The sequence below is a fragment of the Prionailurus bengalensis genome, chromosome B3 (assembly GCF_016509475.1).
Source record: "Prionailurus bengalensis isolate Pbe53 chromosome B3, Fcat_Pben_1.1_paternal_pri, whole genome shotgun sequence".
In the NCBI taxonomy this organism is placed as follows: Eukaryota; Metazoa; Chordata; class Mammalia; order Carnivora; family Felidae; genus Prionailurus; species Prionailurus bengalensis.
The window spans coordinates 80,937,506-80,961,637 of record NC_057355.1 but is presented as its reverse complement, the minus strand read 5'-3'; the positions used below and the strand labels follow the sequence as shown (position 1 = coordinate 80,961,637).

The 24,132-nt window shown below is 36.1% G+C and overlaps 1 protein-coding gene across 2 annotated transcripts in view; it reads right to left on the bottom strand.

Moving 5' to 3' along the window:
* Positions 1 to 2,720: 2,720 nt before the first annotated feature.
* The window catches only part of SCFD1 (sec1 family domain containing 1), a 117,273-nt gene continuing 95,861 nt past the window's right edge, over positions 2,721 to 24,132 (bottom strand). For both annotated transcript variants that reach the window (XM_043554315.1, XM_043554316.1), the window contains 5 exons: positions 20,818 to 20,870; positions 18,325 to 18,358; positions 16,697 to 16,762; positions 6,610 to 6,678; positions 2,721 to 2,925 (listed from right to left, as the gene is read on the bottom strand). In XM_043554315.1, coding sequence (XP_043410250.1) covers positions 2,902 to 2,925; positions 6,610 to 6,678; positions 16,697 to 16,762; positions 18,325 to 18,358; positions 20,818 to 20,870 — 246 coding nt within the window. In that variant the 3' untranslated portion in view covers positions 2,721 to 2,901. The remainder of the gene's footprint in view (positions 2,926 to 6,609; positions 6,679 to 16,696; positions 16,763 to 18,324; positions 18,359 to 20,817; positions 20,871 to 24,132) is intronic.

Below are 24,132 nucleotides of genomic sequence, written 5' to 3'. Positions count from 1 at the left end.
GCCTGTAGAGCCAGGTTGCTCTGTGCCTTGCAATTTTAACAAAATTAAAAATTTCTACAAATGTCCACCACCTGACCTGGATATATTTAGCTAAATTTAAATCTTCACACCTAGCTTCGAATTCTTTTGACTATTACCTAAAAACTGTAAGTTTTACGGTCATGATTGTGAGCCTACTTGGATGTGAGTTTGTCTTATAATTCATTATAGTACAAAGTTACCTGATGGAGATGAAACGGAAGCTTCCGTTTCAAGGCAGATTTTGTTTTGACTTGAATTTCCTTTCAATCCTTTTTTTATTTTGCCTGTTCCTTTTAGTTTAGAGCCCAATCTATGCCAAGTGAATCGATCTTTCCCATGTTTATGCCAAACTACTCAAATTCTATTGGTCAGGTGGCTATTCCTGCCCGTTCATGTGTGTGAGCTCAGTAGTAAGATGGTTGTTTGGTTGAACACCCTGAGCTGGCTGGCTTAGGTGAGCTGCATTACTATGAAGGCTCTGCCATAAGATGCCCCTACTCTGTATACCTCATTCCACACCGGAGAAAAGAGAGAGGTGAAGTGGCGGAGTCAGGTTGATCAGTTTGGAGTGGCTTGGCAAGACTTCAAGCCTTCTGCTTCCTCAGCTAGGCGATTTCAAGCAGTGCACAGGGAATGGGTTTGGAGCACAGGGATGTATATTCCATCTTTGGCTCCACCATGTACCAGCTATGACTTTGAGCAGGGTATTTAACTTTCTGAGCGTTGTTTCCATCTATAAAATTTGTACCACCTACCTGTTAGTGCTGTTGTGAGGATTAACTGCTGTAACTTTTGTAAATCATCAGGCACAGCATTTCCCTTTCCCATTGACCTCTACCCTTATTCTTCTAAGAATCATTTTCGGGGGCAGATAAAATTGGTTTCTGAATCAGCCACGCTGGGGGCTTGAGGGGACGGACCTGCTGAGCTGCCAGCCCAAGACAGCATCAACAGTGACCCTGGCCGTATTGTGGATGGCCTGCTGGGGAACTCACACCAGGACAGATGGGGCTAGGCTGTGGACAGTTTGAGAAAAGCCAAGGTTTCCCCAGAGATTTTTTTTTTAAGGGCCCCAAATCTTTACAGGCCCCATAGAAACGTTTCTCGGAACCTTTGCAATGGTCTTCTTTTAAGTGAATTGAGGCAAACTTGAAAAAATTGTTCATTCATTGAGGACACTATTTCTAACTTATTTTTGGCTGCAAACACAACATGAAAAGAGACCACCTCCTGTGTCTTTCGTGAAGTTTTAACCTAAAAAATATTTTCTGAACATATGTTAAAGTCTAACTTCTCTTTTACTAAGGAAACTGGGACATTGCTTTATCTTCTCTGGAGTTTATCACCTTGATGAACATTGTTGTCTCAAGCCCCGAACATGAACCACTTTGATCACTTTGGCAGATGATGTGGTGCTACGGACTGAATGTGTTACCTACAGACTCTTTGGTTGAAGTTCTAACTCCCAATATAATAGTATTTAGAGGTGGTGCCTTTGAGGGGTAATTAGGTTTTCATGAGGTCACAGGGGTGGAGCCCCCATGATATGATTAGTGCTCTTAGGACAAAGGGACTAGGACTCTCTACTATATGAAGATAAATCAAGATGTCTGTCTGCAAACCAGAAAGAGGGTCCTCACCAGACACTGAGCTTTTGGCACTTTCATCTTGGATTTCCTAACCTCCCAAGTTATGTGAAATCTGTTCAAGCCACTGGTCTGTGGTAGTTTGTTACAGCAGCCCAAACAGATTTTAAGTTATAGCCCAGGACCAAGTCAGGTTAGCAGGTCACTACCCAAAGAGACCTCTTTTTCTTGACCTGTGCTTTGTATGATGGCACTGACTCCTGAGGGGTAGGAATAGAGAAAGTCGGTCTCGTGAATCTGGCTGTTTTATCTATTATCTGGATGTTTATCTGTAACATTAGAGATTCCTCTTGATGAGGCTCATTAGGAGCAAAACTCCCTGGCCTTGAGAGGAGTAAGAGGTTTTCTTCTGGAGCAACTGGTTTGCTTTTTTCTTAGAGCTGAGTTTCATGATTGATCAACATTCCTTCTTGGTGCTGCATACCAGGAAGGTTTGAACCAAATTTAACACTTAATTTTCCATATTTTTTAGTTCTTCATGGGACAAATGTTTTGTATTTGTCCATTCTAGATGTTAGTTGTTGTCATTATACAATGAAGGGATTTTATGTGATAAGATGTATTTGGGTGTGCTAGAGGAAGAAGAGACTTTAAGTAAGTACTGTAAAGTCTAGAGGCAACATGGCAGACCAGAAAACCACGGGGAGGTAATTTTACTGTTAAAGTGCATACAAGAAAAAAAAAAATACCAGTAGGAGATTCATTAACCAGTCAAGTAACATTTGCATTTTTTTTTTTTTTTTTTTTTTTTTTTTTGAGAGAGGATGCAAGTGAATGAGGGGCAGAGAGAGAGAAGCGGGTCTTGTGATCACTTGAGGCAGGACACAAACTCATGAACCGTGAAATCACCATGTCAGATGCTTAAGCACCTGAGCCACCCAGGCACTCTTTTTATTTTTTTAATAATATTTGCATAATTCTTAAATTTTCACTGGTTTCAGTCATAACAAATCCATTATAATAATATTTTAATATTATATTCAGGCAAAACTTTTCCTAAGTACTTTCTCTTTTGTCAAACGTAACAGGAAAGAAAATGTACAATGTTAAAAATTTATTTCTGAAATGCTTTATTCTTTTAATTAGTATACATTATATTAAGTATAGAATTTCCTTAAAAATTAACTCTAAGTTTCAATGTTAGGACACTGATACGAAGAAGAAAACATCTGGCTCTTTTGACTTTTGTCTTTACATTTATCCAAGTAGTTTCTCATATTAAGGTTCTTTTATGTTATTTCTGTCCAAGTTGTGACAGCTAAAACAAAACATAAAAATAGCTTTACTTTAGTCACAAAAGAAATACACCTTAAAAATGTACTCTTTAATCATGGTAACATCTAAGCTCCATTATTTCATTCATTGCATTTGTATCTAGAATAAGTTTTCCTGAAGATTCACCACCAACTGAAATTCATTTAAAACTGAATAGTAATAATAAATGCTGTCACAATAAAAAAAAAATGGATCAACATTATAGGTACAAATTCAACTAATGGAAAACAAAAACACTGAGAATAAAATCAATATTAACTCAGTATGAAAATGTAAAGAAAACTTTCACGTACAACTTCACTGCTGACAGTTTACTTCTCCACATATTTTGATTAATTTGATATTTCTAAAACATCATTAAAAAGAAAAAAGGCATTCAAATTCTGGAAGGCTGGGTAAACTCCTACTGGACTAATTCTCCCAGGGATAGCAATTAAAACTTTAAACAACATGCAAAAACCAGCTACCTGCAGGCAGTGGAGAACAACTGCAAGCTGGCAGGTTCGGGAACACAGGTGACACTTGGAAGGAAAGACCCGCACTGGCTGAGTTCTGTGGCTCTTAACCTCAAGAACGACCCAGAGTATGGGGACAACTAAAGCCGCTGCAGGTGAGGAGGAAAGCCAGGAAAGGAGAGGTCCAGAGTGTGGGAGCCCTAAATTTTGCACATGAACTTTTCTGATATCTATGGTGAAAAACCTTGAAGCAGGCACAAATGAGAGTGACTAACAAGCAAGATGTGAGCTGCTGCCCAAGAGACAGAGTTTGACATGTGAATTTTACCAAGTTAATTGCCGGCTAAAGGCCCAAATCAATACTCTTTAGGGAAATGGAATTCAGTTTCCAAAACAGCAATGTTAAGGATACAATCTAAAACTAATACATGAAAGAACAGAAAAATTGGGCCCATTCTCTAGGGGAAAGGGGAGAGACTGAGATAGATAATCCATGTGTTGTAATTAATAGACAAGGGTTTAAAAGAAGCTATAACAACTATCCTCAATGAAACAATAGAAAATATGCTCACAATGAAATGACATAAAATCCAACCAGAAAAACACAAACTATATTAAAAAAAAAAAACCCAAATGAAAATTTGAGATGGTGTAAATACAACATTATTCAAATGGTAGAAAAGAGATAAGAAAGCAAAGAGTGAATCTGGAGATAGTACAACTTATATTTAAGCCCAACATTAGGTGTAGAGACTACTAAAAAAATTAGTTAAAAACAAAACAACCCCCCCACCCCAAATCCTCAGAGACTTGTGGCAGAATATAAAATGTTGTACATATAGGTGAATGGAATCCCAAAAAGAGAGGACAAAATTGAACACAGAAATATTTGACGAAAAGCACAGAAAATTCCCTAAATCTGGTGAAGATATAAACATACAGATTCAAGAAGCTCAGTGATCCCCAAGATAAATACACAAGAAGTTATACATAAATACATCATAACTGCTGAAAACCAAAGATGACAAGGAAATCTTGAAAGCAGCCAGAGAAAAATAACCTATTACATATAAAATTGTATTGATCTGAATACTAGTGACTTCCTATCAGAAACAATGAAGACTGTGGAATAGTATCTTTAAAATTCTGAAATACTGTCAATCCAGAATTCTGTATTCAGCAGAAATATTTAAGAATAAAGGTGAAATACATTTTCATATAAAAGAAAATTAAGTGAATTCACTGCTAGCATACCTGAACTACAGTAAATGTTAAAAGAAGTTTTGCAGTCAACAGATGGAAATCAAAATCTACTAAAGGTAGGGATGAAGAACACTGAAAATCGTATCTGTGTAAAGGGAAAGGCTTCTTTATGATACAGATGAGTGAAGTGATACAAATGGTAACACTGTGTACTGTCTTGTGAGGTTAATGATATATATACAGATGTAAAATATGTGACAATCACAGAATAAAGGCTGAGGGAATGGGTCTATATGCTATATTGAATGCAAGTGGTACAATATTAACTCTAGTTTATGAGAAGTTAAAGATGTATATATTGTGATCTCTAGAGCAAATGCTAAATTAATAATGTAGAGATACAGCTAAAATAAAAAAGCATTCAAGTAATACAAAAGAAGGTAGGAAAGGAGGAAGGCCTAACAGAAGACTAGTAGAATACAAACAGTACAATGGTAAACCTAAACCCAATCATATCAATAATTACATTCGATGTTAACCGACCAACAGACACCAATTAAAAGGCAGAGATGGTCAGAATGGTTTTGAAAAAAAAAAAAAAAAAAAAAAAAAAACAGGTTCCAACTATATCCCATCTGCAAGATAAACACCTTAAATATGAATTCATAGGCAAGCTGAAGCAACCAGATGGAAAAGTTATAACCTGCAAACCTTAAGACTAGAGTGGCTATATTAATGTCAGATAAAGTAGACTTCAAGGTAAAGAGTATTACCAGATATGTAGAGGGACACTGCATAATGAAAGGGTGCATTCATCACGAAGACACAGCAATCCTCAATCTGTATGTACCTAATAACAGAGCTTAACAATAAGTTGACCTACAACTAAAAGGAGAGAGTGACAGAACTGAAGGGAGAAACAGTTCCTCAAACATAACTGGAGATTTTAATACTGGTCTTTCAATACCTGACAGAACTAGACCAAAAAAACCCCGCAAAACCACACATCAATAAAGACACAGAGGATTTAAGTAATGCTGTCAACTACCATGACCGAAATGAAATTTACAGAACCCTTCTTACCACTTCTGCCTAATGCAGGTTCTTTTTGAAGTGCACACGAAGTGCTCAGTAAGAGAAACCATAAAAGATATTTAAATAAATTTTGAAACAATGAAATCATATGCAGAATGTTCTTTAACCACAGGGAATTAAATTAGAAATCAATAAGATATTTAGGAAACCCCTAAACACTTGAAAACAACATCTCTAAATCACATGAGATTAAAAAAAACCCACCAAGTATATTAAAAATATACAACCAACCCCCCACCCCCGAAATATATATATAAAACATGGTGATGAAAATATATTAACATTTGTGAAATGCAGCTAAAGCAGTGTTTGGCAAGAGTTTTTAATTTTATGGCTTTAAATGCTTATTTTAAAAAAGAAAAACTAAAGAATTCAATATCCCAAAGTAATCAAAACAAAAATCAGCATAAACATCTGCTTCATTAAAAAAATTAACTAAATTGAGAATCCTCTACTTCACCCAAGAAAAAAACAATCCATTTAGTTTTGCCTATTCTAATACATTACATAATCTATGGTGGAAAAATATCAAGACCTGCTTGGGGATTGAATAAGGGCAAGGATTGACTGGGGAACTTTGTGGTATGATGGTTCTGTATCTTGAACAGGAATCTGGGTTATTCAGGTGAACACATCTCACAACCCAGGAATGTACACCTAGGAGGTATATACTTCACTGTTGTAAATTTTAAATTTTCTGAATTTATCCTCTCAAAGATTTGGGACAACTGAAATAATTATGTATCAGAATTTTCTTTATAGTAGTCCATGTTAAAACCTTACATTTTTATAGTTCCTATGGTTTTTGGCTTCAGTTGGTTCAAATGAGTATGATGATTCTCTTGCTCTTTTGAAAAATATCATCACCAAGTTACGGTATGTTACAAGAAACAAACTACCAACGTACACTTTACCTGTTTTATGAACTGTGTAGCATTAAAAAGTTCACTGCAGCCATATAAAATGTGTTTGCCTTGTTTCCCCTGTAAAAATAAGAGAACTCAGATACAAGTAACAAGTTATACTTTCAATATTACCAAGAAGAATGATTAAGCCTAATTAAGACTTTTTGTTACCCCTCAAAGTCTTTTTGGGGGGCGAGGGAAGAGGTTGTTGAATTTTAGTATACACATATCTATTCTAAAATCGCATGGAATAAAGTGACTGCCACGTTTCACACAAACGATTATCTATAAAATCTTAGGTCAACATTCTTCCAACATAAGATCTGTACTACCTGAAGAAAACATCGCTAGTTTTGTTATGCTGACAGTAGGATATGGTACAACTATGGCATGAATGGTCACTGCAGTCTCATTTGTGCAATATAGGATTTACAATAATTTCATTCATAATTTTGGCAGAATACTGTAACCCAATTACAGCAGTCAAAACTTCTACTGAAGAATTCTGTAAGTCCTTGATGCTGTAATTATTATATGTATTGTGTACTTGAAAGAAAATTCATTTCTGTAATTTGAAAAGTTTATTCCATAACAAAGCAAATATGATAATTCATTAAGAAACATAATTATGTTTTTGTAATACAAGAGAAAGACAGTTCTCTGTGATGTATCAGCTGAATAAACACAGTTCGTTGGCTGAATAAATGTTCTAGGTGGCCATCTCTGAGAACAACAACAAAAACAGTCATACCTCACTGTTACATATAACAATTACACAGCATTGGTCATATAACTGGGTCATATAATGTCAGGATCTACTCAAGACATTAATAAAAGTAGAGGTCATAGCATAGTAGGATAAAGAAAGCAAAGGGAAACATTAGAAGAGTCCAAATATTCTAGGCACAGGCCCTAGGATCCCATCTCAGTAGCACAGAACACATTTTATTTTCATTTGTGAATCTCAAGTTACAGTGCAGATACTCTGGTTGCAGGGAAGCTTGGTCTTGTCCAAGGAGGGGTCTTCATACCCCTCTGATCATGTATCCATGACCAGGCTCAAAGAACGGAAGCAAAACATTGGTGATTTGTACCTCATTTCTTTCATATTTATGTTTTCTATGAAGCAGTGCTGACAAGCTAGTGTTAGTTGCCCCCAGTCTATCTTGGACCCTAGCATTGGACTACATTAATCACTAGTTATGACATTTCATTCGTGGTTGGCGAAATGTTAGCACCATGGCTTCCAAGGTTCACAGAGAAATAAACTAGCAAAGGAGATTAATCACGTACTTAGTCCACACTCCCTGCACCATCCCATCCGCACCCTTCATCAAGCTTTAATAATCACTCATCATAATTTTTCTTTTTGTATCTTCTACAGCATTTACAGATTAACATTAACACCAAAACACTAATTTTCTGTATCATCCAATGAGGAATAGGGTTAAACACTGCAGCCAATATTTCAGTGCAAACTTATTCTTAATTATGCATAAACCTGATACTTCCTCCTTCCATTAAAAACTGAACTTTATGAAATGTACCAGTACCTGGATCCAATGTAACAATTATTAACTAAATCTATTTCATTCTCTAGCCAATCACCTTCCATCAAAAGAACTTATGGTGGCTTAAAGTTAAATTACCTATACATTTGGTTACTTATTACCACATTTTTAGGGTCAACACAGTTTTATTAGCAAATTGCCTTTGAATATTAGTGGATATTATTTCTGTAACTATAAAGAGAAGCAAAAGGTTTCTCAACTGGAACACATATTCAAAGTCTTTTGTGTGCTTTATATATTTGTTCCAGAAAACCTATGCAAATGACTGAGTTCCCAGATACCTTCGAGTTTGAACTTTGATTTCTTTTCGAGATGTACCTTTTAACTTCAAAACATCTGATAACAGGTTATTGCACAATTGGATATTATAAATTTTTTAAGCTTATTATTTATTTTGAGATAGAGCATGAGCAGGGCAGGAGCAGAGACAGAATGAGAGAGGATCCTAAGCAGGCTCCACACAGTGCAGAGCCTGATGGGGGCTTGAACTCAAGAACCTGTGAGATCGTGACCAGAGCCAAAATGCAGAATCAGATGCTTAACTGACTGAGCCACCCAGGCACTCCAGATATTATAAATTTCTAAACTATACTCATGCTTTAATAAATATGTTTCCACACATAAATGCTCTCAAAAGTGAAGAAATTAAGAAGATAGTTATTTCTATGACAGAGGACTGGCTACTGGTTTCATTTTGCAGTTGGCTCTACTAGTACGTTCAAAAGGCCAAGGTCTATGGAGTTTTTTCCTAGTACATCTTCTCTTGAGAGATGTAAAAGCCTTTGTCAAACACGTTCATTCTTGGGAGACCACTAGAGTGTCATTTATTTATTGCATCTTTTAGATACACACTGTTGTGGTATAGCCAGTATGTTCTATATTTCAATCACAAACAATTTTCATTTTTTTTTATTTATTTAATGTGAGACAGGTAGAGAGAGAATCCTCAGCAGGCTCTGTGCTGTCACTGACAATCTCATGAAACGTGAGATCATGACCTGAGCTGAAGAGTTGGGACACTTAACTGACTGAGCCACTGAGGTGCCTCAATTTTCTTGTATTTTTGAAAGTGTAGTCTTTGCTTAAGAGTACATTTCATTTTTTTTTTTCTTAACCTTTTCATCCCCTTCATCCATTTCTCCCACTTACTTCTTGGCAACCACCAGTCTGTTCTTTATATCTGAGAGGGTTTTTTTTTTTTTTTTTTTTTTAAAATGAGTCCACATAAAAGAGAAACCATACAGGATTTGTCTTTCTCTTATTTCACTTAGAATAATGCCCTCACGGTCCATCCATGTTTGTCACAGATACCAAGACTTCATTCTTTTCTATGGCTGAATACTTCAGTGTGCATGCATGCCTGCGTGCATAATTTCTTTACCATTCATCTGTCAGTGGATACTTAGGTTGCTTCTATATCTTGGCTATTGTAAACAATGCTGCAATGACTGAGGGTGCAGATATCTTTTCCAGTTAGTGTTTTTTTCCTTCACAAAAATACTTAGAAGTGGAATTGCTGGATTATATGGTAATTCTATTTTTACTTCTTTGAGGAATCTGCATACTCTTTTCCACAGCAGCTGCACCAATTTACATTACCACCAACAGTGCATGAGTATTCCCTTTTCTCCACATCATTGCCAACACTTGTTATTTCTTGTTCTTTTTGATAATGGCCATTCTAGCAGGTGTGAGGTGAGTCTTACTGTGGTTTTGATTTGCATTTCCCTGATGATTAATGATGATGAGCATCTTTTCACGTGTCTGTTGGCCATCTGTGTCTCTTTGGGGAAAATGTCTATTTAGGTCCTCTGCCTATTTTTAAATTGGATTATTAATTTTTTTGGTGTTGAATTGTGTAAGTTCTTTGTATATTTTGGATATTAACCCCCTGCCAGATACATTATTTACAAATATATTTCCCACTCAGTATATTGCCTTTTCATTTTGTTGATGGTACCTGTTGCTGTGCAGAAGCTTTTACTATGATGTAGTCTCATTTATTTTTGTTTTTGTTGCTTTGGCTTTTGGTGTGAGATTAAAAAAAAAAATCGCTGCCCATACCTATGTCAGTCAAGGAGTTTATGGCTTGTTTTCTTCTAGGAGTTTTAAGATTTGGGGTCTTAGGTTTAATTCTTTAATCCATTTTGCGTTAACTTTTGTGTCTAGTGTAAAATAGTGGTTGAATTTTATTCTTTTGCATATGGCTGTCTAGTTTGCCCAGCACCATTTAATGAAGAGACTGTCCTTTCCCCATTGTATATTCTTGACATCTTTGTTTTAAGTTAATGAACCATATACCGCATGGGTTTATTTCTGGTCTGTCAATTCTCTTCCACTGTTTTAATTACCGTAGCTTTGTACTATAGTTTGAAATTAGGCAGTGTAATTCCTCCAGCTTTGTTCTTTCTCAAGATTGTTTTGACTATTAAGGGTCTTTTGTGGCTCTATACAAGTTCAAGATTGTTCTATTTCTGTGAAAATGCCCTTGGAATTTTGACAGGGATTGTAATGAACCTGTAGATTGCTATGAGGAATATGGGTATTTCAACAATATTGACTCTTTCAATCCATGAAACACAGAATACCTATTTGTGTATTCAATTTCTTTCACCAATGGCTTGTAGTTTTCACTACACAGGTCTTTCAGCTTCTTCATTAAACTTACTCCCAGGTATTTTATTTTTTTAATGTGATTATAAATGATTTTTTTTTTTTTTTTTTTTTTTTTACTTCTCTGTTAGTTTATTAGTGTATAGAAATGCAACAGATTTTTGGGTATTATTTTTGTATCCTGAAACTTGACTGAATTTATTAGTTCTGACAGTTTTTGATAATCTTTAGAGTTTTCTCTATAGGTCATCTGCAAATAGTTTTCTAATTTGGATGCCTTTTCTTTTTTTTTTTTCTTTTTTTTTTTTTCAACGTTTTTATTTTATTTTTGGGACAGAGAGAGACAGAGCATGAACGGGGGAGGGGCAGAGAGAGAGGGAGACACAGAATCGGAAACAGGCTCCAGGCTCTGAGCCATCAGCCCAGAGCCTGACGTGGGGCTCGAACTCACGGACCGCGAGATCGTGACCTGGCTGAAGTCGGACGCTTAACCGACTGCGCCACCCAGGCGCCCCATTTGGATGCCTTTTCTTATTCTTGCCTAATTGTTATGGCTAGAACTTCTAATACTATTTTGAATAAAACTGGCATGATCAGGCATCCTCATTAATATTACTGAGTGTTTTAAAATTAATTTTATCAAATACATCACTGTTATACCAAATAGCAGTTACATTATGAGCTAGATTAACATCATTGCTAACTTTATCAGTTTGAATTACTGTAGTATTTTCTTTGCCTTCCCAACAAAACTGGCCCAATGTGAACCGGTATGACTCAAAGGCCAAGTCAGATAATTCTCCACTCTTGTAGCCATAGCCATAAGTTTTGTTTCATACTACATAGTTGTACTGATATGGGTTTCTAATGTCAAAGACCTCAGACCTAGCCCAGTTCTTCCTGAATTCACAACAAAGGAAACATTAACACTAAATAAGATTTAAAAAAATGAACTTTGAGAATAATTACACTGGGTGGCTTAGTAGCTACTAAAATGTAATGGCTTTAAAGGGAAGCTATGAAAAACTCATAGTTAACATTATCCTTAATGGTGAAAGACTAGATGTTTTGACCCTAAGATCAGGAAGAAGATAAGGAGGTCTGCTACTTATCTATTCAATTCAACATTGTATTGGAGATTCTAGACAGAGTGGTTAGGCAAGAAAAAGGAAAAACCATTCCAGATAGGCTAAGGAAGAAGTTCAACTAAGTCTATTCACAGATAACATGATCTCCTACACAGAAAGTTCTAAAAATACTAAAAAAAAAACCCCTAACAGTTAAGAAATGAGTTTACTGGGGTTGTAGGACACAAGATCAATTCACAAAAACTCCTTTTTATTGGATTGCAATGAGTAATCCAAAAATGAAATTAAGAAAAAAACTTCAGGAGCGCCTGGATGGCTCAGTTGATTAAGCATCTGACTCTTGATTTAGGCGCAGGTCATGATCTCAAGGTTCATTGGGTTTGGGGCCCATGTTGGGCTCTGTGCTGACAGTAAGAAGCCTGCTTGGGATTCTCTCTCTCCCCATCCCCTACTCACGTGTGTGCTCACTCGCTCGCTCCCAAAATAAATAAACTTAAAAAAAAAATTCTATTCATAATAGCATAAAAATACATAGATATAAATTTAATGAAAACTGCAAAGCTTATGCTCTGAAACCAACAAAAACAAAAAATTATAAAAATAAAGAAGATCCACACAAAGAGAACAAAATCCCATGTCATGGAGCAGAAGACTTAATTAACACTGTTAAGATGAAAAGACTTTGCAAACTGATGTACAGATTCAATGCAATTCCTGTCAGAATCCTGACTAACACTGACAAGTTGATTCTAAAATTCCTACAAAGTGTAAGGCATCCAGGAAATCAAAAACAATCTTGAAAAAGAAGGATAAAGTAGAAAGACTCACATGTCTGGAGTATGAAACTTACTACAGTGCAATGGTAATCTACAGAGCATAGTACCGGCTCAAGGATAGATCTATGGATCAATGAAACAGAACTGCAAGTCCAGAAATAAACCCATACATGTATGGTCAGCTTATTTTCAACAAGGCTGCCAAGTCTATTCAATAGGGAAAAACAAAAAAGTCTTTTCAATAAATGGTGCTGGGACAACCTGGACTGCCACATACAAAAGAAGAAAGCTGGGCCTTACTTCATAATATATGCAAAATTAACTCAGAATTGATCACAGACCATTATATAAAGTACTCTTAACACTCAGTAATAAGGGGCACTGGGGTGGCTCAGATGGTTAAGTGTCTGACTCTTGATTTCAGCTCAGGTCATGATCCCAGGGTCATGGGATCAAGCCCCATTTAGGGCTCCGCAATGAGCATGAAGCCTGCCTGAGATTCTCTTCGGTTTCTCTCCCTCTTCGCTGCTTGTACTCTCTCTCTCCCTAAAAAGAAAAACAAAACCCAAACCCCTCAATAATACAAAGGCAAAATAACTCAAATTTTAAAAATGAGAGCAAAGGATTTGAATGTATCTTTCTCCAAAGATACACAAATGGCCAATGAGCACATGAAAATAAACTTGATGTCTTAAGTCATCAGAGAAATGCAAATCAAAACCACAATGAGTTACTATCCCACTCCACTAGCATAGTCAGAATCAAAAAGTCAGATAACAAGTGCTGGTGATAATGTGGAGATATCAGAACCTTCATATACCAATGGTGCAAATGCAGAATGGTCCAATCAGTTTGGTAAATAGTCTAGCAATTCCTTACATAGTTAATCATTAAAGTTATAATGACCCATGATATTCCACTCCTAAGTATATACCTAAGATATGAAATGAAAACATACTATTTACATAGAGTAACACTGGACTATGACCTATGGTTCCAGGTGGACAGTAGCAGGTTTCATCCAGAATAGACACTGATTTTGGATCTATACATCTGGTTACTGAAGCAAACACCTTAACACTCTATTAGAGTCCTCAGCAGAAACTGTTTCAATTTAGAGTCCCTTTTTATATATCATTTGATAAAGAAACCCATGTTGCTGCAGATGCATTTCAACAAGTGTGCTAAGAAGCCTCATATACAATAGACTGACTTATGTACTTTACCAAACACAAAGTAGATGGACTGAAAATTGGAACATTTGGAAAAACTTATTTTCTAAATTGGGCACATCTCTTTCTGTGGCTTGTATGATGGAATGTGTGTTAAAATATGACCGGCATGTAATTAAAGGGGGAAATCAACAGTGGATAGATTGTTGGGATACTTCAGGGGAAGTAAGGGAGAGATGAAGAGAGGTAATAACACAGGAACTGACAAAAATTTATTGTGCATTTCTAAAAAATTTTTTTCTCTACCTGATCCTGTAGTTCAGGGACATGGATCAATTGCAAACATGACACCAAAACAATACCTCTAATTTGAGGAGTGATGGAAAAGGCTGTTTCTATTTCCACCTGCCTAAACTGGGATTAATGGGAGGACCAGAGAGTCCTGAAAGCGTGCACTTATCCACCCCTACTTCACTGGGAATGGACATCACTGGGAATGGACAAAGGGGAGAGCACTGGCCAGTCTCATACTGCTGACAGCTCTAGTGATCAGTCATCTTTGCTGAATCTGACAGTCTTCTAAATCAGGGGCCAAATTCTGGGTAAAAATGACTCTGAAAAAGGAGCCAATAAATGAATAATACAAAAGAAGAAAGCTAACATTATCTCTGTACCTTGTAAGAGGCCAAGAGCAAGAGAATAACACTCTGAGCTATATTCACACATGCCCACAAGGTGCAGAAATTGCCTCCTTCATTTGAAGCTGAAGGTCCAAGATGGTTTCCAGGAGTTTAAAGAATGATTTAATCTGCAGGTACTCATGTCGTGATGACGCCAATAACATCTAGGGGATAAATCCTCTGAATAATTCTAATCCTCCTTTTTCTTTTACAGGTTCTGTATATTCTAGAAGATCCCTCTGGGGAGGCAAAATTAGGATACTATTTCCACTAAAATGCATACAAAATAATTCGTTCAACAGCAGAGCCAAAGGCCAGTGTGTAACTATTAACCTAAGTGATGATCTGTTAAGAAAAGTGCTTGGATACAGGAACTTAAAATGCCTCCACACCATGTTTTTGTGGGTGCGGAATAATAATCAAGGAAAAATACTTAGGAAACTGAGACCAAGTAAAAGATAAAGGGTTTACATACCTATCACTGACAGTCTGATGTTCTTCTGATGAAAGCAACTGATCAAAAAACTACACTTAGTTGATAACTGTTACACAGCATCAACTTATTAATACATTTCACAAAATTAAAATTTCTATAGTAGAAAGAGGTAAGTTGTGAAGCTTATACATGAATAAAAACAAGTCTGCAGTATTTGGCAGACTGTAATGTTTCTTTAAAGTTATACCTGCATTTCTGCCACTCTACTCCACTAATGATTAATATTTTGATGTTTATCCTTCTTGTTTTTCTGTTCTATAAATGTTAAAAAAAAGATGCAGAAAGAAGAATGCTGACAAGTCTAATTAAGAAAGCTTAACCAGGACTGGGGTGTGTGGAATGTATAAGTACGGATTAATTTCAGCTGGTCTGTTGCAGCCCTTTGTTTATCCCTGGGAACACCTGGAACACTCATATAGCTAACCCTTTGCCAAACCTAAATGAAATAGATCAACTAGTGATTAATATAGTCCCCTGCAAGGGTCACAGATAGATTAGGGGACAACTTGAACTAGCTTGTCAGCACTGTTTATAGAAATAGTACAGATTAATGGTTTGCACCTGGTTCCTGTTATGTTTCCTTGGTTTACTGCTTTTGAGCCTGCTCATGCAGCCTGGTTTTGACTATATGACCAGAGGAGGGTATCAAAGACCTCTCCTTGTACAAGATGGATGTTCCCCTGAGACCACAGCATCTTACATAGATCTTGGTGGTTCACACTCTGAAGTATGTACTCTGCAACTGAAATAGGATCCCAGGAATTGTGCCTGACAGTTTTAAAGATCTGTGACTTTTTTTTCCTCTTGTACCAAAATCTCCACCTTTTTAAAGTCTTACATAACATAGAACATAAGGAATGATCATTACTTAATGTTAAGCAAATAAATGAAGATTACAAAATGTCATTCCAACAACTGATAATTCTATTGCCCCTACATTTTATTTATTTTTAAAAAAATTTTTTTTTAACGCTTATTTATTTTTGAGACAGAGAGACAGAGCATGAACGGGGGAGGGCTAGAGAGAGAGGGAGACACAGAATCGGAAGCAGGCTCCAGCTCTGAGCCATCAGCCCAGAGCCCAACGCGGGGCTCGAACTCACAGACTGCGAGATCGTGACCTGAGCTGAAGTCGGACGCTTAACCGACTGAGCCACCCAGGCGCCCCTGCCCCTACATTTTAAATGGCATTTTTGCTCTTCATATCCTTTTGCTTAGTTGTCTGTTAGTCCCTGATGCTCCTGTCGGATTTGACTAGCACTCTACTGCTAATTTGCTACCTCCTGTTTGCTGAAAAAGCAGACATTCCAAGTGTGTTGCTGATTTAAGTCAACAGGATGGGGGCAAAGTGCTTACTATTCGGGGAAGTGGGTTTGCTAAATCATTTCACTAAGGTAGACTTTTTGGAAGAGGAGCTTACTTAAAGTCTCTAAACATGTAAAGTCAAATTAGGATAGAGAGCTGCCAAGTACATCAGTAAGATACATTATTTTCCAGATCAAGTACAATTTTAGGCCAGAAACATGATAGGAATAGGAAAACAATGAGCATATGTGCATTTTTCCATATATATAAGGACTTTTAAACTACCTCTAGAAAAAGGGTTGAGAATCAAAAGAGCCACCAGACAATGCTAGTATTTTAAAGACACAGAACTGTGAAATACCAAATGCTTAAGGAATTAAAAGGCCAACACGTACCTTTATATAGTCAACGAGATTTTGATATTCAATGTAGTTGCCTCCTCCCACCACAAAAACAATTGCCTAAAATGCAAACAGAAAAAAGAAACAGGTAAGTTGAAAAAATCAGTATTTTAACTTTCAAGCAACATGGCTTTTAGTTTGGAGCATATTCCACAACTTAGGTAAAAAAATACAAGCTAGCAAAAGGTCACATCCTAATAAGCACCTGATGCTACTTCAATTAAAAAAAAATGTTTCCAAAAAGTATAGAAAAAAACTGACCTCATTCTTCATACAATTAAGTAATAGCAAATAAATCTAAAGGGCTTTCTCTAGAAGGCTTTTTAGAATTTGAGGTTATTTACTGTAGGTAGGAAAAACAAAATTATCATTTACATAATCTCCAATATATGTTCTTCACTGTATTTTTATTGAGAAGCTTATTGTGTTTCAAATGAAAGCACAGTCACAGTATCTTCACAAATTTGGAATCCAATTTTAGAAGGAAGTTCTATGCATATAAAACTTTTACTACAGTCTTAGACTCCTTTTTCTGTGAATTGTTAATTTTGTATCAGCTTTTTTACTTTTTATTTAAATTCCAGTTAACATACAGTGTAATATTAAGTTCAGGTGTACAATACCGAGATTCAACACTTCCAAACATCACCCAGTGGTCATCACAGCAAGTGCTCTCCTTAATCCCCATCATCTATTTCACCAATCCCCCCACCTTCCTCCCCTCTGGTAATCATCTGTTTGTTCTTTATAATTATAGTCTGTTGTTTGGTTTGCCTCTCTCTGCCTCTTTTCCCTGTGTTCATCTGTTTTGTTTGTTAAATTCCACATATGAGTGAAATCAGATATTTGTCTTTTTCAGACTGACTTATTTCACCTCGCATAATAATCTCTAGCTCCATCCATGTCATTGCAAATGGCAAGATCTCATTCTTTTTAATGGCTAATATTTCAATGTGTGTGTGTGTGTGTGTGTGTGTGTGTGTACACATGTATCTTTATTTCATCTTTTTTATCCATTCATCAGTCAATGGACACTTACATGAAAGATGTTCCACATCACTCATCATCAGGGAAATACAAATCAAAACTACAATGAGCTATCACTTTACACCTGTCAGAGTGGCTAAAATCAATGACACAAACAACAAGTATTGGTGAGGATGTGGAGAAAAGGGAACCCTCATACATGGTGGGAATGCAAACTGGTACAGCCAGTCTGCAAAAGGTTCTTCAAAAAGTTAAAAAAAGAACTACCTTATGATCCCTGAGCAATTACACTACAAGAGTTTACCCACAGAATACAAAAACACTAATTCAGAGGGATACATGAACCCCAATGTTTACAGCAGCATTATCTACAATAGCCAAACTATGGGAAACAGCCCAAGTGTCCACTGACTGTGTCAGTTATTACTAAGCTTAAACTCTTTTAAGTAGTTTTATGCATCAGAAAAATATGGTTACTAATAATTTTTTAAAAAGAATCTTGGGTACACAGAATTGGATGTATCAAGATTACCGGAAAGTAACTGTAATAAAGCCACGTTTAAGATGAAGATAATTGTTCAAACTGGTCATCTTCCTTCCTTTTTAGAGGCAGAGAATTTTTATATAGAACTTACCTCTTGGAATGGATTTTTGTTCCTTGGAACTGAGCTGTAACAAAGAAAAATGATACTGAAAATTTCACCTGAGGCTTTCATTACAGATGAAAGACGTATGGAAATACATGCATGTACACACACACTAAATATAAAAATGTATTTACAATCCTTCCTCCTTCGCTTTCTTTGAGGCTTGTCCTTAGTTTTGTGTATCCAAATAGTGAATGAGGAAGAATATGCTGGAAGTCTGTGTGTCAGTATCTAAAAGGGAGTAGGGCAATCTGTTAACTTTAAAATGAATGCAGAAGAATATGCTAGAAGAAGTGTATGTATCAGTATCTAAAAGGGAGTAGGGCAATCTGTAGCTTTAAAATAAAATTCTAGGGGCACCTGGGAGCCTCAGTCGGTAAAGTGACCAACTCTTGGTTTTGGTTCAGGTCATGATCTCATGGTTCGTCAGTTTGAGCTTCACATCGGAATTCCCACTGTCAGTGCACAGTCCACTTGGGATTCTCTCTGTCCATCTCAAAATAAATAAATTTAAAAAAAAATTCTAGGAGAAAACTGAGAGGGAGAAGGCAACACTGAGCAGCAGCTCTCATAAGGAATAAAATCTGGGTATAAGGTAAGTTGATAAAGTACCTATTTTAGTGGTAAATTACATAAAATTTTACCATACTCAATTTCATAGTTTGTCAGTATCTACATTTGTGAAAAAACTATGTCAACACATGTGGGGGAAGGATAACAATTTAGAGGGGAGATGGGAGGAGGTATTTCCATTTTGCTGTAGCTCATTTCTTTGTATTTATGTATACCACTATATATCATTATATATATCAACCACCATTTCTGTATTTATGTTTAAAAAAACTTATTTGGTGCCAAGATATCTTATAATAAAGGTATTTTTCAAAGCTTTTGTGAGTCAGATATATATTTGTTTTCAGTGCTAAAACAGGCTATACAAAGAGAGCTTAGATTTTTGAAAATGTCAACCAAGAGGAGAGAGGTATTATCCCTTCCTTAATTATTTAAAGGCTGATTCCACAGCTCTATCATCTTTTCCTCATTTCTATGGCCGGTCTGAGTATTCCATAAAAAGGGCCAGAAGTCCACCTGATTGAAACACCTCATCAGTGTTTAACTTCCTTCTGGAGTGTTTTAAGTTCCTCTGAGAGTAGACATGGATGGAATAAGGAGGTGAGACCTAAATAGCACAGTATTACTAGTTATTAATAACCAAGATTAATTGTGACAGAATAGCTCAGAAGGCTGAATCTATTAAAAATGAAACTGAATTCCTCTGTCTTATCAATGCTAATACTCATTATTATGCATAAACTACAGGGAGAATTAAGGTATTTCTCAGTAATTTTTTAAGAAGCAAAACATATCTACCTGTTAGTCATATGCAAATACAAGGAAGACTAAAATGTAAGCTGTGAACTGGAGAGTATCAAGATAGGAAAAGAGTTGTAAATCTACTGTTTCAAAGTGTACAAATCAGTGGTTTTTAGTCTATTTACAGAATTGTACAATCTTCGCCATTGTCTAATTTCAGAACATTTTTATCACCTCCAAAAGAAGCCCCATACCTATTAGCTGTCACTTCTCATTCTCTCTCTCTCTGATAATTTTGTTAAATTCTTTTGCCAGTGTTATTAGCTGCTGCTTTTGCAACTCTGGTAATATCTCTGGAAAGAACCTTTTAAGTTGCCAAAACAATCTAATCATCATCGATCTAGTGATTAGATTATCAATTCTATCTTACAAAGATGCAAAAGCTTGGGATAAAGCAGAAACATAGTTCTAAAGATCCCAAACATAAGATGTAGGCAAGAAACCAGTTGCACCCAAATTTTGGTGCTAAAGATCATTCTAAGAAGGTTTTTTCTTCTCCTAATTCTATTCTTTCTCTATGTCTTGTAGGCTATTTTTCAAACTACTATGAATTAAACCTTGAAACATAATATCCATAATGAAGTAAACAAGTACTTTCCATACCATGTTTGTTACAAAATAAGAGAAATTACTTGTGGAGTATTTCATTGCCATAAAATATAACAATCCATAGGGCCTGGATTTTATGGACCATATAAAAAACAAAACAAAAAAAATCCAACAACTGGGTATTCAACATAAAGTTCCCACCTTTGCTTCGGTTCAGTAAGAATATTCATTTAAAAACATATTATTCATATTACCCTTCCCACACACTTTGTAATACTGCCATCTCGTCATTAAGAAAAACCAAAACAACTAAAATATAATGTATTTTTTTTGGTGTGTGAGTGTATATACTTGAAAGGAAAAGAACCAAAATGTTAAGTACAATTAGCAATGATTATCTCTAGGTAATGAGATTATACATACTGTTCACTTACCAGTTTTCTATATAGTTTGAATATTTAATAAGCAATTATTGATTTGTAACAAAAAATCAATTTTTCCATTCTCGGTGGGGTGGGGAAACCTATAAACAAATTACACAAGTCAAGAGCTGCTTACCTGTCATTGCCCCGTAGCATTTTGGGATCAAAATATCTATAGTCATCAGTTTCCTATTAGAAAAAGCAAACAGAACTTGATTTCTCTTTAGAGTTACAGTTTGGCTTTGAGTATTTCATTAAGCTTTTAATATGGTAGATTAATTAAATGTGTGTCACCACCACCAACTGAACACTTACTACATGTTAAACATTATCCTAAATGCTTTATTATTTTTTAAATGTTTATTTTTATTTTTGAGGGGGGTTGGAGGGGCAGAGAGAGAAAGAGGGAGACAAAGAATCCAAAGTAGGCTCCAGGCACCAAGCTGTCAGCACAAAGCCCAATGTGAGGCTCGAATCTGTGAGCCATGAGATCATGACCTGAGCCAAAGTCAGACGGACGCTTAACCAACTGAGCCACCCAGGTGCCCCAACATTATTCTAAGTGCTTTAGATGAAATTACTCACTTAAACCTCACAACATCTGTGAGGTAGTTACTCTTATCTCTTTTTTTTCAGATGGGCAACAAGGGGTACAGAGAAATTATAGAACTTTCCTAAGATCATACGACTAGTAAGTAAGGGAACTCCAGACTCTGAACCCAGGAAATCTAGCTTCAATTCCCAAGCTTCTAACTACTATACTATACTACTATACTATTTCTTGAAAATTTACCATTTTATAAACCAAGTAATTATTTTGTCTTGTTTTCTATTTTAGAGTTTTATTATTTAGCCCTGATTTTACTGAATATACAGATGAGCCAAAACAGGTTCATAATCTTATTTGAAACATTTAAAGTTAGATGTATTCTGAAATTCTGAATTTAAAAAGTTTTAGACAGCTAATATAATGCATAAACTGTGTATGTAACATTCCCAGCAGGTACCACCCCATCATCTACCACATTAATATTCTATAGCTAAGTATATGATATTAACATGAAGTAGGATAAATTCAAGCCTCAACTTGAATTAAAATTAGGTTTTGCCACCAAGTGAGTTATACAACATCTTTCCAATTTTCAGAACTTTGTAGATTTCAGAAGTTGTGGATAAAGGACTGTGGAGAAACTAGCTTCTTGATATTAAAGGAGCTGAGAAGTATTGTTTTACTGCTTGTAACAGAATCATTTCCTTTTTTCAAATTTTATTTTAGAGACAGAGTGAGAGAGCCTGGGAAAGGAGCAGGGGGGGGGGGGGGGAGAGAGAGAGAGAGAGAGAGAGAGAGAGAGAGAGAATGAGAGAGAAAATCGTAAGAAAGCTGCATACTCAGTGCTGAGCCCAGTGTGGTGCTTGATCCCACGACCCCAGGATGATGATCTGAGCTGAAAGCAGGAGTGGAATGCTCAAATGACTGAGCTACCCAGGTGCCACTGTAATCACTTCCTAATCTCTGTCTCTCTCTCCTTCCATAGCACAGTCAGCCAGAGGAATTTGTTCTTTTCTGGAGTGTGGATGGCCCTACCCCAACCTCATCAGTGATAAGCTCTGCATGTATTGCCACCACCTATTCCTGTACTCAGTGGTGGACAGGGTTTAACCAATTACAGAACTTCCAGTGAACTCAAAAGTTGCATCAGAATTCTTTAACACTTAGCTCCAGAAAGCCACTGCCAGCCAGATTTACAAGATGAAAACTATGTGATACTGTCTTAATCCCTTCTTTCAATTTATCCAGTCAAAACAATCAAAGGAGAACACTTAGTAAGTGATTAGAATGCATCTACTATATGACTCTACTTATATGTGGAATGTAAGAAACAAAACAGATGAACACAGGGGAAGGGAAGGAAAAATTAAATAATATAAAACCAGAGAGGGAGGCAAACCATAAGAGACTCTTAACTATGGAGAACAAACTGAGGGTTGATGGTGGGGGGGGAGGTGGGCAGGGGATAGGCTGAATGGGTGATGGGCATTAAGAAGGGTACTTGTGGGGGTTCCTGAGTGGCTCAGGTAAGTGTCTGACTTTGGCTCAGGTCATGATCTCATGGTTCGAGAGTTCAGGCCCTGCCTCAGGCTCTGTGCTAACAGCTCAGAGCCTGGAGCCTGCTTCAGATTCTGTGCCTCCCTCTCTCTGCCCCTCCCCTGCTCACACTGTCTCTGTCTCTCAAAAAGAAATAAACATTAAAAAAAAAAATTTTTTTTTTAAGTAAAAAAAAAGAAGGGCACTTGTGATGAGCACTGGATGTTATATGTAAGTGATGAATCACTAAATTCTACTCCTGAAACCAATACTACACTGTATTAACTAACTTGAATTTAAATAAAAATTTGAAGAAAAAAAAAATTCATCTAGAACTAGGTTATAGCATTTTCAAGCCTTTGAGATAAGATACATTCAAGATTACTACTAGCTAAGTCTAACACAGTACACTTTGCTAATCTCTTTGGTATTTTGCTAAACTATCTTCAATGCTCCAAATCAAGTTGTCTATCTGGGAACAGGAAAAGGAGAAGAGAAAGTACAGGCAGCTGTCTCATCTAGCAGATGGATGAACAAATGCGTTCAAAGCAGAAAAAAATCTACTTTTTCTAATTAAAAAATGTGTCTGTAGTAATGTGCATTCAGTTATACAGTGAAAGTCAAAAGAACTAATAAAGGAACTTACACAACCTAGAGGAACATTAGAATAAGACCCCAAATTTAGCCATCCATGTATCTATGACAGAATATTGTGGAAAGCATGTGTATATGAGAATGAGTAGCAGGTAGAAATACAGGAATAGTGGGCTTTTGGTTCCAATTCTGCTATTAAAAATGGTGTGACTTGGGATAAGTCACTTAACATCTCTAAAGGTTTCCTCTCCTTTAATTGTTCAAATTACTAATTACTTCTAATTGTTCAAATTACTTCTAATGTTTCCTTAAACTCTAAAGCTCTGTGATTCCATAAAAGGCATGTTTCTTTGCCCTAATCAATATATCATAGTGGTGAAAAATGTGGCCTGCTTAGCTCTGCCATTTATTAACTTTGTGTCCTTGGGCAAGTTAATTTTATTGTGCCAGTTTCATCTATAAAATGAAAATAATAGTATTTTCTTAGAAGGTTCTATTAAGAATTCAATGAAATGTGAAAAATGTTTTGAATGGTTCCTGGCACATAAAAAGGGTGCAATATTAGCTATTATCTTTATTATCATCATTATCATCTCAACTTCAAGATTAGGGTCATGCAACAAAGTATCTTAAACTTAACTTCCTTAACCCCTTATAGATTTGGCATCTGCCTAAAATTCTGCATTTATTCATATTTTTAATCTTTAGTGTTTAGGATAGTATTTCTCACATATTTATAGCTTATTATGAATTACTGTTCTCTAAGATAAC